The 13,919-nt window shown below is 36.8% G+C and overlaps 1 protein-coding gene across 1 annotated transcript; it reads right to left on the bottom strand.

Annotated features, from left to right (window-relative positions):
- Positions 1–982: 982 nt before the first annotated feature.
- Positions 983–3,371, bottom strand: LOC109397490 (nose resistant to fluoxetine protein 6). The gene is made up of 4 exons (XM_019669787.3): positions 2,936–3,371; positions 2,544–2,865; positions 1,856–2,480; positions 983–1,792 (listed from the first exon to the last, which is right to left on the bottom strand). The coding sequence occupies exons 1-4, from the start codon at positions 3,162–3,164 to the stop codon at positions 1,025–1,027; spliced, it is 1,944 nt and encodes a 647-aa protein (XP_019525332.3). The 5' UTR covers positions 3,165–3,371; the 3' UTR covers positions 983–1,024.
- Between the last annotated feature and the right edge of the window lie 10,548 nt (positions 3,372–13,919).

Here is a 13,919-nt window from a genome sequence, read left to right as displayed (position 1 = left end):
GAATACATTCTTTCTCTGATGCAATTGGCCATTAGGAACGAAGTTATATTATATTGGATTCCAGGTCATTGTGGAATTCAAGGAAATGAAAAAGCCGACCACTTAGCAAGACAGGGTGCAGCATCGTGTTTTGTTGGCCCTGAACCATTTTGTGGAGTTCCGGAGTGTACTCTTAGAATGAAACTTAAAACCTGGGAAATGTCTATGGTAGAATCTAATTGGAATGCCACGGATACCTGTAGACAAGCTAAAGGATTTATAAGACCCAGTGCAGCAAAAGCCAAGGCCATATTAAATCTGAACAAAAAAGATCTCAGGGTAATAACCGGTCTGATGACTGGGCACTGCCCATGCAGATATCACTTAAATAAGATTGGTAAAATTCAATCTTCTGAATGTCGTTTTTGTCAAACGGAAAACGAAACTGCTGAACACATTCTATGCAAATGTGGAGTATTATATAATTTAAGGTCGTCAATATTAGGAAAAGGGTTATTAGAGCCCTTGGAAATTTGGCAGTTTAATCCGAACAGGGCAATCGACTTCATAAAACGAGATGAGCCTAATTGGGATCAAGTGCTACATCAACCAATGTCCATCACATCTCAATTGTGACAGGATATTTGATAAGCACTAAAGCAAACATGGGTCATGCCCTAGGTCATGCCACAATATTCCTACACAATGGAAGCAGTGGTTTCAAAGGCTCTACAGATAAGGAAAAAAAAAACTTCATGTATACATAGAACAGCCCGATCTTTCCTAAATTTGGACCATTATTAATAAGGGGTGTGTATTACGCGTTGCCTACATAGAGCCAACATAGCCCTTAACGTGCCCAATCGGATCATCCGTTATTTCCATTTCTTGAAGATCTTGCTTGGCTATTTTACAAACAAAAATATAGTAAAAACTAAATACTGCTGAAATTGTTATTGAGTTGTTCATTTATTTAATTCAAATAAAATATTGTTATTTTTTTATATGTAACATCATACAAGCACCCGGCTGTTTCAGGAACAGATTACCCTTTCAACAAAAGTTTGCTCAAAGTCACGAATGGCAACTCGAAACACGCACTCCAAAAAAGCGAAACGCTCGTCGTTAGTCCGATGGCCGCCCAGATTCGGTTTAGCATATCCATAACGCTGAAATATCCTTCCAGTTTCACCGAAGCAATCGAGCTCATCATTATCAGCAAAGAATGCAGTAAATACATTACAAAAGACAATTTGGCCACTGGTTGCCACAGCGGAGCACAAAGGATATCGTTGGCCGGTCCGGCTTTCCCGTTCACGCAAGCCAGTATGATCCACATGATACAAACGCTGAACATTGTTCGATGAAGTGAGGCGTAAGTAGCGTCTACCACTCCGGAGAATTTGTTATAATCTGTGTGGTTGAATCCATAGCTACCACTAAGAACTATCATAAGGCAGACGATACAGGTGATCCAACCAATGATCCAGGATCGTTTGGAAAGTCTCACTCCATTCGTTCCAGTTTCATGCAGAACGTAGCCAAATACCAAACCCCACAACCAAACTGACATCCTGGCGTGCGTTGCAAAATATGTCAAGGACTGCTTCAAAACATGCCTGTTTGGGGCGGATTGACTATTGCGGAAACCATATGATACGTAGAACACAAACACTGAACTCATTGAAAGTAGACCTAGAGCGGTGATAACAAGAAGGAATCGCTTTCCGTATTTCCATAGCGGATAGATTAATGCAGGGGCCACAATATACAACTGCATATCTACCGAGAGGTACCAAGTCCAGAGAAGGCACTGCAATAGACAGGATGAAAGTGTGAGAATTTAACTCCTGTAGAAGTTTTCCGCAAAACTTACCATGTTAGATGGGTTGACGTAGTTTTGAATGTACAATAGGCTGGACCACCAATATTGTGAGCATGTATTTTGCATCTGTAACATATACGGCTTCCAAATGGGCCCTTCTCCCATGTGCACTGCGAAGGATGTGACAAACAGTATTAATGCGGCCAATGGAGCCGTGATTCGTATGTAACGATGAAGATAGAATTTCGTGAAATTGATTCTGCCATTTTTCTTCAATTCCTTCATTAAGTTCCATGCTACAAGAATTCCACTCAGCACGAAAAACGTATCCACAGCTAAAAAACCGCTTACGAACAGCAGCGCTGAAACCGGATGATCGAGATACTTGTCCCGGGATGATGCGTTTACAACTGGAACCTTTGGAATTAGATCATGAACATGGAATATGATGATCCAGATCATCGAAAGTGATCGTATGCCATCCAAGCATTCGATTGTCTTCGTGAACTCTGCTTCTTTGGGTGTTACTCTCAGATTAGTTCTCAGTATGGTTTGAAGATTGCGGTAAAGCGAGAATGAACTGTAGAGACGATCAACTTGGCGGCCTTTAATAACAAGAACAACCTCATAGATTGTGCTAGTTAATAGTAGACTCGCAATTACTGCAAAAATCACTCTGAAAGAATCATAATCTTTAATAACTTGTGTACGCTCCTTAAAAAACACCACATAAACTTACGTAGCCAGTAAAATTGATCTGCTGAATTTGACTCCGTGATAATGACTACAACGCAAGCCACGATCCAATGGGAGATCAATTTTTAAGCTTCTGTTGGCAACATAATCCCCGTAGACCCGATGAATGTCTTCCGGAGTGCAAACCGATGGTACACATAATCCCGATACATAGGATTTAGCCATATCGGAATAATTGATCAGAAACAAGCAATGCTCCCCTCGGATTTGCTTCCATCTAAACTGGCGACACTGATCGTAGTTTCCATAAGCACGGTTGTTTCCAAAGTAGATTCCCGACGGGACCTTGCCCCACGAGTCGAACCCTGTGGAATAGAAATAAGATATGAATGAGTAACAGGACAATTATTTAAAATAATTGATAAAGTCACTGACATTCGAGGCCGTACAAATCGCCGTTTAGATATGCTGTTGCCAATTTTTGCAGGACTTCGATGCATTCACGACTTGTGTGTTCCCGCGTTGGTACAGCATATATTAACAAAAAATCAATGAATTTACGGTTGAACAGCAACTTTTCTTCAATTCCAAACTGGCTACTGTTTTGCATACTGGATGCATTAGAAGTTATAATTAGCACCAATAGTATTCCAAATGACTTCATTGTGAGAATGAACTATTTCACTTTTGCACAGCTTGATAATTTCAGTACATCTGCCTAAAAACTATTACTGCTTCAATATAATTTAAGTAGATGTAAACGACATCCAGTATTGTAAAAGTGTTATCGTGGAGCAATTAAAATATTGCATCATAATTGCTTGTGTTAACACTTAGGGAAACGGTTCCATTTTCGATCCAACCCTATATAGTGGCAGTCTTTCATCAAAGTGAAAATTTCATATTTCAAATAACGATGAAAGTACTTTTTAAAAAGCCTATAAAAGTACACGTTAGATGTAATCAGAGACAAACCACATATCAAATGAAAGTCTAGATTATAAAGAAGTTCATACGTTCAGATTTTCGAGTACTCATCAAGTTGATCAATAACACTTGCAGAAGATAATCAAAATATTTCTTATAGCAGGTAAAACCCATTCGATTGTATAGTACAGTGAACCTGATTAAAGCAAAAACAAGTGTCACTCAGCATCGTAAAATTCAATTACCAAGATAAAACTATCTTTATGGGTTTACAAAGCTGTTAATATTTTTTTGTGATGTGGCGCACCTCCGAGAAGTGACGTTACATTGTTTATCTTATTGACAAAGCACAAACAAACACGCCAGCTGTTTTGCCAAATCTCGCGATCTGGTAGATTGGTATAAGTAACACAGAAACTCAGCTATTGCTGGGAGATACGTTTCGTTGTTATTAAAACATATAACTTGTATTAAGAAAACTGAAATTGTTTGAGTTTAAGATATTTGAATATAATTATTACGTATAGATCGTGGCGGTAAAATTAAATCGTGGGTGATGAACAATGAATTAATTCGAAGAACTAAACTGTGGATTGTTTGAAAAATCACAAAACTCATCAAAATTGTAAATGAGGGGCCCAGAATCAAAGGGGTGTAAGTGACCATTTTGTCGATTTTGAGCTGAGCATATCATAAAATTCTTCTAATTTCAAGCTTTCAGGATTTTTTTTAAGATTGTTTCTACGATGATTGAAAAAAATACAATAAATCTGAGAAAATTGCGTTGATTTTGAAACTCCATACATTTTGTATGGGACGAAAAATTGGTCAAAAACTTTAAACCTCATTTACTCGAAAGTGGGTTTTTGTCACTTACACCCCTTTGCTTCTAACCCCCTCAAATAGTTTTTGTAAGAACTACATTATTTTTCTTTAAACTTTGATAACGTTGCGGATAAATTATCTGACCATCTGCGCTTAGATTTCAATCTGTTTCCAGGAGCGATTTTACAAATGTGCGAACCGGGGCCACAATCTTTGTTGGCTCCCTTTTCAATACAAAATGCTAATATAAAATGTACAAAACCTAGGAAAAAAAATCATCATTCTCACAGAAAAGAAGATGAAATTAAATCTACTACAAATAGAAAAGTAAGAAAAAAAATTGATACTTTTTATAATTTATAACGAAATTCTAGCACTGGAATAAAGATGTGAAAACGATGATAAAGGAAATATAGCCCATACATTCAAACGGAATTAATGGCTACAGAAACGAATTTATAGCGGAAATCTTCGACAAAATTCTAGAGAAATTTCCAGACAAACGCAGAGGTCATATTGGCGAAAGTTTTGAAATTAATTTCTCGCTATCAATCTTGGAGAAGTAACTGAACGATTTTTCGCATTTTTTAAAATAAAGTTCAGACGAAAAAAGGTTTAAATCTAACAAAACTGGTTTGGAAAGTTTTGGTGGCCTATCTAAAGAATTTTATAGAAAAATCTTAAATGAATTGCTTGAAAAATCTCATTAAAAGTTCTATGGTGCTTTTTTAGGAAAAATTGGTGAGGAAATTTTAGCGGCAATCCATTGACAGGCTTCGAATGAAACGTCGATTCCTGATCAAGTTGCTTGCGAAATTTCTAGAAAGTTTTTGACGGGATGCACGAAAGTTGATTTTCATAGTAGTTATTGCAACATTCTTGGAAGTTTATGTAGATTTAATAGGATTTTTCAACAAACTTATTCTGAGTCAGTGGATTTTGTCAAAAACTCTGTCATAAATTATTATTTTTTATCCTAAAAAAAATATTATCAAAATCATAATTTTAAGTGTTGAACTAGCTCATAAGTTAAAATACACATTAATAATAACATTAAAAAATCATAATCACATTTATATAATAAAATGTAAACATCAATTCTTATAAAAAGCTCGTCCTTAATTTTTGAAAGTTTTCTCCATGACACAAAATAAGTTTTTTTTTTCAATTGTCCAGACGATACTTAAAATATTTTTCAAAGAGATTTTTATCTGCGCAACTGTTTGTATTAGTTTCAGGGCAGTAAAACTTGTGAAATTTTGGGAGACACTCCAGTTTGACGTGGAAATACACATAATAGGAGAACTGTGGTCATAACGCCCATAGGGGGCAAGATCCGCCATTCTTGCCAAGCCACGTTATTCAAAAGATATTTTTTCAACTAAATTTGCTAAAATAAGATTGAACACACTTCTTTACATTTGATTACCAAAAAAACAGTAAAAGAGCTTAAAAAAATGCTTTCTGTTACTTTTGATGAAATTTCGGCTTGATAAATTTTTGCACTGTATTACATTATTAAAAATAAATTTCTTCTTGCTATCCTCATACATTGTTTTTTGCAATTTCTCATCGTAATAGGCTGTTTTACCGCACGCAAATCTTCCAGGAAAAGGCCTACTTTCCCACACCAAATTAGTAATGCTGTAATGGTTCATTACAGCACTGATTTGAGTTGCGTAATGAACCATTACAGCACTATTTTCAGCTAACTGCACAGTATAACCTGCTTTGATCAGACTTTCTTAAACATGGCTATGAAGTGCTATGAGCATCAGTGTGCAGTTTGATTAAAAGGTTTTGTTAAAAACTATCGTCAAGCGATAATTTATGAAGTTGCAAAAAACGTTGTACGCAACTCGGTACAGAACTCGAATTTTACAGCACTCGTTGTTATTATCCAACTCGGCGAGCTTCGTTGGAAAATTGTACCACTAGTGCTATAAAATGTTTCATTCTGCACCTTGTTGCGTAAACTACTATTCCATGCGGAAAAAGTATTAAACTCGATCCGAATAAGCTTTCTGCTAGGGTTCAAGCTTCTGAGGAATGTGAGGGGTAAAATGCCCACCCGGAGTAAAATGCCCGTGCGTGTTTAATCTAAGCGTAATGTACTTAATGAATGACCCCATAGCATATTTTTAGTATAGACAAGCTCATTAATCACACAGTCGTGAGTCATGTTATCATAAATATTGGTAAACCAGTTCACTTTACTACAACTAAGACATTGGACCATAGTTGCAGATGATCCATAATTATGTCAATAACAGTTGCCAATAAACCATGGACGCAAAAATATGTGGACAATTTGGCAATCTGACGTTAGCTGTGCACTAGTGGTGATACGCAAATTATGTCGGAAAACTTCAATACTGGGGTTCAACTTGGATAACTAAAAAACCCACAGTTCTAAAACATCTTCGATTTCACACTCTCCGTTTGAAGTTCCTCGCTCTTCGTGCAAACTTATCAAAATATCTTCTATTATTATTATTATTATTATTATTATTATTATTATTATTATTATTATTATTATTATTATTATTATTATTATTATTATTATTATTATTATTATTATTATTATTATTATTATTATTATTATTATTATTATTATTACTTTATTATAGAGATTTTCAGCCCTAGGCTGGTTCATCTCTTGTTTAGATTAGATGTTTTTTTCATGGAGTTAAAATTTCTGTCGGCCCCTAAAATGTGGGGTCCGTGGCTAGCAACTACACACTCAAAAAAATCTGAATTTTAATAGTGAACACAATAACTCGTGACATAAACAAAAATATGACAAATTTTTGAGTCATTGCAAACGCGAGCGCAAAGAAAATCATTGTCGAGTATTTTTTAGACATGTTGGATATGTTTTTAAGGGTTTGCCAGTAATATTCAAACATATCGCTTACTTTTTATTTCCTTGTGCCGAAATTTTACATGAATAATAACGCAATCCGACCGAGCAATATAATAATCAAATTGTACAGAGATTAAGTGATTATTTCTGGATAAACAAGAGACGGACGAAAGCATAGGAAACGATACGATTCTCTGAGATGCTGTTGGCAAAGGCAGGGAAGTGTATGGTGATGTGCCTATACGGAGGATGACACTGTCCGGATTATGTGATATTCTAGTGGAAACTGTTTTTAATCAACTTTTTTGTATCTAAATCGACTTAAACCAAGATAAACCGCCAACAAAATGTGTTCAATCAAATGGTATTTCTAGAGAAAAAAAACCTGAAGAAAAGAGCTCTGAGGTATTGATGTTAGGTTAACAACATGAGAAGCTTGCTGTAAAGTTACAAGACCGCTGGAATCAGCATCGTGTAAAAATAAGATCGAACATATTTTTTGTCGTTTTGCTAGCAGTTATATGTCGGCGTTAAATGACACAAAATTACATCGGTTTTTCGAAGTGTGTAGGCCAGTACACAGATGAGGTGAAATTAATAAGGTTTACACGTCATGTAAACTTCATGCTATGATGGTTTACATGATATATTATGTAAATTTGTGATACATGTCATGTAATCATTCTGAAACATGCTGGATTACATGGCGGAGTTTACATGATATTACATGACATTTACATGTTTACAAGTCCTCACCAAAAATGTAAAGAAAATGCATTTGGTTACTCAAATTGATAGACCCCCCATTAGTTAGACCCACAACAATTTTTGCATACCCCTCGATTTTGGTAAAATGGTGGCTCATTTAAACCGTTATAACTCGAAAGTTTCTCCTCCGAAACCACCTCAAAACGAAATGTTGTTGAAAAGAGGAAAGATAGAGCTACTATTTGCAACTATAAAAAGTTGGGTCCGCCATATTGATTTTGACCGCCATCTTGGATTTTTATACCAAAACTCCTTTATCACCATGATGGCAACCACCAATTTCCAATTGAAAGCTGAAACACTTATATATAACATATCAAAAAATTAGAGATGTCCTTTTCTTCTTTCAAAAGTTATCTGCCGTTTTGTAAACCATGCCACTTTTGCACTTCGGGCCCGGTGCCGGCCGTTTACATAAATGCAGCGTTATTTCGCAGTGTTTATCAACACGAATTTTAAATCTGAACCCACTAATGGAAAACTGAAGGTTTAAGCTTTTCAAAACACTAAAAAAAAGTTATAATAGCAATGCCCGCATCATTGAGAAACAGTCAAAAACGGAAACGAACCTCCGATCTACCCAAATTTTGCGGCAGGTGCCCTTGTGTATACATGCAGGCGTAAACTCGGATGCTGTTGCATGTCGTTGCCGGTGCGCATGGAAATGTATGGAGAAAATGTGATTTGATTTACAAAATTGTCGATAACTTTTGATAGGAGAAAAAGACATATCTAATTTTTTGATATGTTATGTATATCTCAGCTTTCAATTGATGCAAAAATTTTGAAAATCGGTGGTTGTCATCATGGTGAAAAAAATGTTTTGGTATAAAAATCCAAGATGGCGGCTAAAATCAATATGGCCGACTTAACTTTTTATTATTGTATATAGTAGCTCTTTTTTTCCTCTTTTCAACGACAATTCGTTTTGAGATGGTTTTGGGGAAACTTTCGAGTTATAACGGTTTAAAAGAGCCACCATTTGACCAAAATCGAGGGGTCTGCAAAAATTGTTGTGGCTCTAACCAACGAGGGGTCCATCAATTTGAGTAACCAAATGCATTTTCCTTACTTTTTTGGTGAGGACTTTTTTTAAAGCATTTTTAAAGACAAGGTGTAAATAGTGGGCCGGTCTCAGCGAGAATTACCCATGTATTATCCGTCACTACGCGTTGTTGTCGTCCCCGTCCTACCCTTAGGAGTTTGATTGTGGTTCTCAGTCCGTCTCTTATTTGCTGATGCGTATCGCGTCGAGTGACTTGTCTGCCAGTGATGAGAATTAGTGAGCAACCGCGAATGTTGTCTCACTTTGAGCATGCGTGATTCTCTCACCGGATTCTCTGAGTGCCTTCGCGATTAATAGTCATGTTGTGGTAATAGGGTGAACCCGTTTGGTCGTTTGGTTCGTAAGCCGGCTGGAACGATCCGTAAAATGCCTTTCGAGAATATTAAATGGGCTCGTCCTCAGGAGAGTCTCATCTGGGCAAATTGATATTGTGCATGTGGTCTCCCTTGTGGAGTGGCGCTTAAGCCACGTGTTTATAAGACAGATCGTCCGGGCTGGCTACAAGATCCTACTTAGATTCCTCCAGGAGTTTTTTTTAAAGATTTTCTAATAGTTCTAATGGTTTCCTTCAGGAGTTCTTTCAAGGTTTTCTTCTCCTCTCTTTTACCAGCAGTTTCTTTGGACATCTCTACAGGGATTTTAACCGGAATTTCTCTTGAGATTTCATCAGAACTTCTTTCTGTGTTTATTAAAGAAGCATTATTTCAAAACCCTCCCAGAAGTTGCTTCTGGGATTCCTCCAGGTGTTCTTTTTTGGATTCCTTCAGGATTTCCTTCCTGGATTATTCTGGGATTCCTCGAGGATTTCCTTCTAGGATTCATCCAGGATTTTTCCCGGCATTCCTCCATCCAGGATTCTTCCAGGATATCTTCGAATTCTGTGAGGAATCCCTTTACGGATTCCTCCAATATAATACTATTGCAATAGTTATTTCTGGATTTCCTTCAGGATTTTCTTTTTTAGATTTCACCAGGAGTTATATCCAGATAATCTTCCGTGATTCCCCAAAAGTTATTTTCAAGATTCCTTCAAAAAATTCCTTACGGGATTGTTTTAATTATTTCTTCCGTGCTTTCTTCAGAAATTAAACCAGGAGTTCCTTTTGACAAATATCTCCTTCTAAGATTCTTCCAGAAGTTTATTCAAGATTTCTCCAAAAGCTACATCTAGAATTGCTCCAGGTACTTCTCACGGAATTTCTTTTGAAATTTCTCTATTTCCTTTCAAGCTTGTTCCAGGAGTTCCTTCTGAAATTCTTCTGGAAGTTCCTTCAAGAATACCTTCTGAGATTCCTCCAGATCCTTTTGGAATGTTTTCAGAAGTTTTTTTTTCTGGGATTTTCAGTAGGAATTCCTGTGGAAATGTTATCCTTCTCCTGTTAAGGAACCTATAAAGAACACAATGATAAATTCCTTACAAAGTTACTAGAGGAGCTCCTTAAGAAATTGTTGGATGAATTCTTCGAGGAAGTCCTTTGCAACCTTAGCGGCGTGCAAACTATTGGTCTTGAGAAGCATTTGAGCGAAATTGATTTTTGTCTGCGAACACAATACATTATTCTTTACGCAGGATTTCAAAACCACTTTCGCAGATACAGTTGTTGCGTCTGATAGCTACATGCCTTATGAAATGAAGCCGGCATTTATTTCCATTATTTGTTATTTACATTAATGTGAATGGAAAAAAATCATGTAATATTTTATTTTGATTTACTGGATAATGATACTTAATGCAAGTAAAAAAAAAAAAATAATTATGAAATATTTTTTTCAATAGGTTCAGTAGATAGCTACGTAGCATATCATAAACCCGTACCACCCCCCCCCCCCCCCCAATGACACACGTCGTCACAAAATCACAAACACCCCCCTGCCCCCCAAAAAGCTACGTCATTATGGACGACCCCTAAGAGCAAATTTAGCTCTTCTGCACGAAATGGTACACATACACCCATATAAATGGCTGAATGTTAGTGAAATGCCATGCACCCCTTTCTGAGCTGTGGAAACGAAGAAAATCATGCTCTTATTCCCACAGTTGAGTGGTAAGCATCGCCGCCTTGTGAATTATTTTGGCAATTTTTCTTTTACTTTTTCATGAAAATGGTTGACAAATCTTGTCTGTTATTGTTTTTATCTTGTAATATCTTAAGATATTATTGAGCAACTCACCATACAAGATGTTGCTATTGTTTCTGATCTTTTACCTTTTATATCAATCAAACCAATATCAGTTTTTGTTCTTCAGTAATTCAATCAGTAGGGGAGACTGGGGAGACTTGATCCCTTTTTCTTAATTTACCTGAAACTTTAACAAAAAAAAAAACACAAAACTAGATCCGATTTCCGTACAAAATGGCAGGTACATCTATTGCAAGTTAATACACAACAGAATGCCTTTAAATTATTGTTAAAGTTTTCAAAACTATGTTTTTATGGAGGCATGTCTTATGATTTTTTTTTCAAAAATGGGTGACACTTGATCCCCCTTTGAGCACATGGTTTATTTAAAGGGAAAATAATTCCAGAGTCTTCCTATTCATTTTCTTTTCGAGTTTTCTTGTATTTTAGATGAATATGGAGTGTTTGAAATTGTAAGATTTCCTTAAATTTTTAAGGATATGCTGTATTTTAAAAAAGGGGGAGACTTGATCCGCCTTTTCTTGGTTTGTACTAAAGTTATAATTATCTGACACATTTTATCGTTGAATAGACTAGAATTCCAAGTAAATAGAAGCTTCCGAATAGAATTTTATTTTTCACATGAATAATGTGCGTGTAATTCTCGAGGGATCAAGTCTCCACATGTCACTGTTGTGTATACTAAGCTGAATTAATTAAAATATGTTAACAACAGCCTTATTTGGATAAATAAGTTTGAAAGTATTTTATTTAAACTATGTGCTGTGAAATTTTGACACGATTTGGTTCAATTTTCACAAAGTTATTGAGATTTTTCGGAATCGCCTAAAAGATTTCTGAAGGACTGAAAACAAACCATTAGCCGTTAAAAAATAATGCAATGTACAATCGAAATCACTTGTAGCCGAAAATAGTCGTTTGTCCAGGAGAAGTTTTGGAAAAATTATGCTAGAAAAAAAATGTTTTTGATTCCGAGCAAATATGGGGGGAACAAGTCTCCCCAGGGATCAAGTCTCCTCAGTCTCCCCTACCCATCGCCACTGTTTTTTCTTATTCCAGGGTCGTAGATTCCTGCTCCCATTTTAATTCCAGTTTTTGAGCCATTTGTATGGAATTTGATTGATCCTTCACGAACAGTGGGACCTCCGACTTCCCAATTTGCGCGAGATGTTTTGTGTATCTTGTAGGGAATATCATGGGTCTCCGCAGGTTCCATCAGGTTCCATCCAGTCTTTAATAATGTTCATTACTTGCTTATTTTTGAAGTATGTATTGTGAAATGCTCAGGTGACCAACAAGATCGCCTGGCATTAAATTTTCAACTCGATTAAGTCTCAGCAATTCCTTTTCTGCTTCTAATTCCACTCATGCAAAGGAAGTAGATTGAGAATCTCATCTAAAGCTTTTGATGGAGTGCTGCACATCGCTCCTGTAACAGCAATGGACACAAATACTCAAACTGTGAGTGGACTGGACGGACACTCGCTCCGTATGTATATTATATTCCAAACTACCCTATGATAAGAGATCTCCTTGAATGGTCCCCAAGTACGTTTTCCACCCTGATGCACTGAATTCGGAAGTAAACCGAAAAAGTCACTCTAGTGGTGAAACTCTGTTTCCGATTCGGCCATCCCAAATCGTGAGAAAATCCGTTTCGAGCCCTACGTGTCACCCCGGGGAAGAGCCTCTCATAATCATAAATTCAATCTTGATGTTGTTCTGATGATGAAGCAGCAATAAGAGAGAGAGAAAGAAGAAAAAAACTGCAACAGTTCATACAATTCTGAAGTGGGCACTTGGGCGATTGTTCGTCGTGCAGCATATTGTATTCCTACTGTTTTGGGCTCACGTAAGAGGTTTGGCAACCACTTGAAATTTAAATCCCCAGCATATCACCCAGTAGGTATGGCGACCTTCATGGCATTACAACGACGACAATGTCGGGACACAATCATCTTATGAGTGTGATTTTCCGCATTAATTATACCCTATTACCATTAAAGTGTGGAAACTGTGGATTACTGCGAGAGGGAAACGAGATCAAATGACGGAAATCTAAGATATATTTCAAAGATTGCGAGCTTGGGTGTACGCACAAAGACATTAGGAAAGACGAATAAAAGAAAGCTGATGACTTTCACCTCCTAGGCGAGGGATGTTGATGCTGTGTGGGGTAGGTAGAAAACATTTTTCTTTCAGACAACCTCAATTGGAAGGATTAACACGTGCGCATTAGAGAGGCATCGTTATATAATACTTTTTTGTGGTGATCATTATGTGTGTTCCAAGAATCATCAGTTTAGGCAGAACATTGTCAACAGGAATTCGGTGAGCATGAAAAGCGAACAAAAGGAATCAAGACGAGCTGGTAATAACCGCTTAAACAAATCCTTGTTGAATTTATCGCCTCTACCCCGTAGGTCGTGTCTTAATCGAGGAGCGCACATTAAAAGACAATAAAGATGTTTTCAGTCCTATACCGTGTAAGGACCTGCGGATGACGAAGAAGAAATCGCGCCCGTGTCCAGCTGGGGAATCTTTCGATCCTGGCCGTTGCAGCACACGTTGCATTGTTGCTCCCTGTGGCGAACATTACTCAGTCTTTTGTAGTTGATTGTGTGGGGTGATGTTGAGGGAAAGTGATCCTTTAATGGGAGGTCTTGGAATGAAACGTATGCTAAGAGATAGAATGGTAGCACAGATTGGCACGTAATGCAGAAGTATCACACTTTTTGAGGTTGAAAATGCACCAAAACTAAATAAGATTTTTTTTTTGGTAACCACTCAGCTTATTGTTCAATGTTAATTTTACCAAATTTATA

The sequence above is a fragment of the Aedes albopictus genome, chromosome 2 (assembly GCF_035046485.1).
Source record: "Aedes albopictus strain Foshan chromosome 2, AalbF5, whole genome shotgun sequence".
NCBI classification, from domain to species: Eukaryota; Metazoa; Arthropoda; class Insecta; order Diptera; family Culicidae; genus Aedes; species Aedes albopictus.
This window is presented reverse-complemented; position numbering and strand designations above follow the sequence as displayed.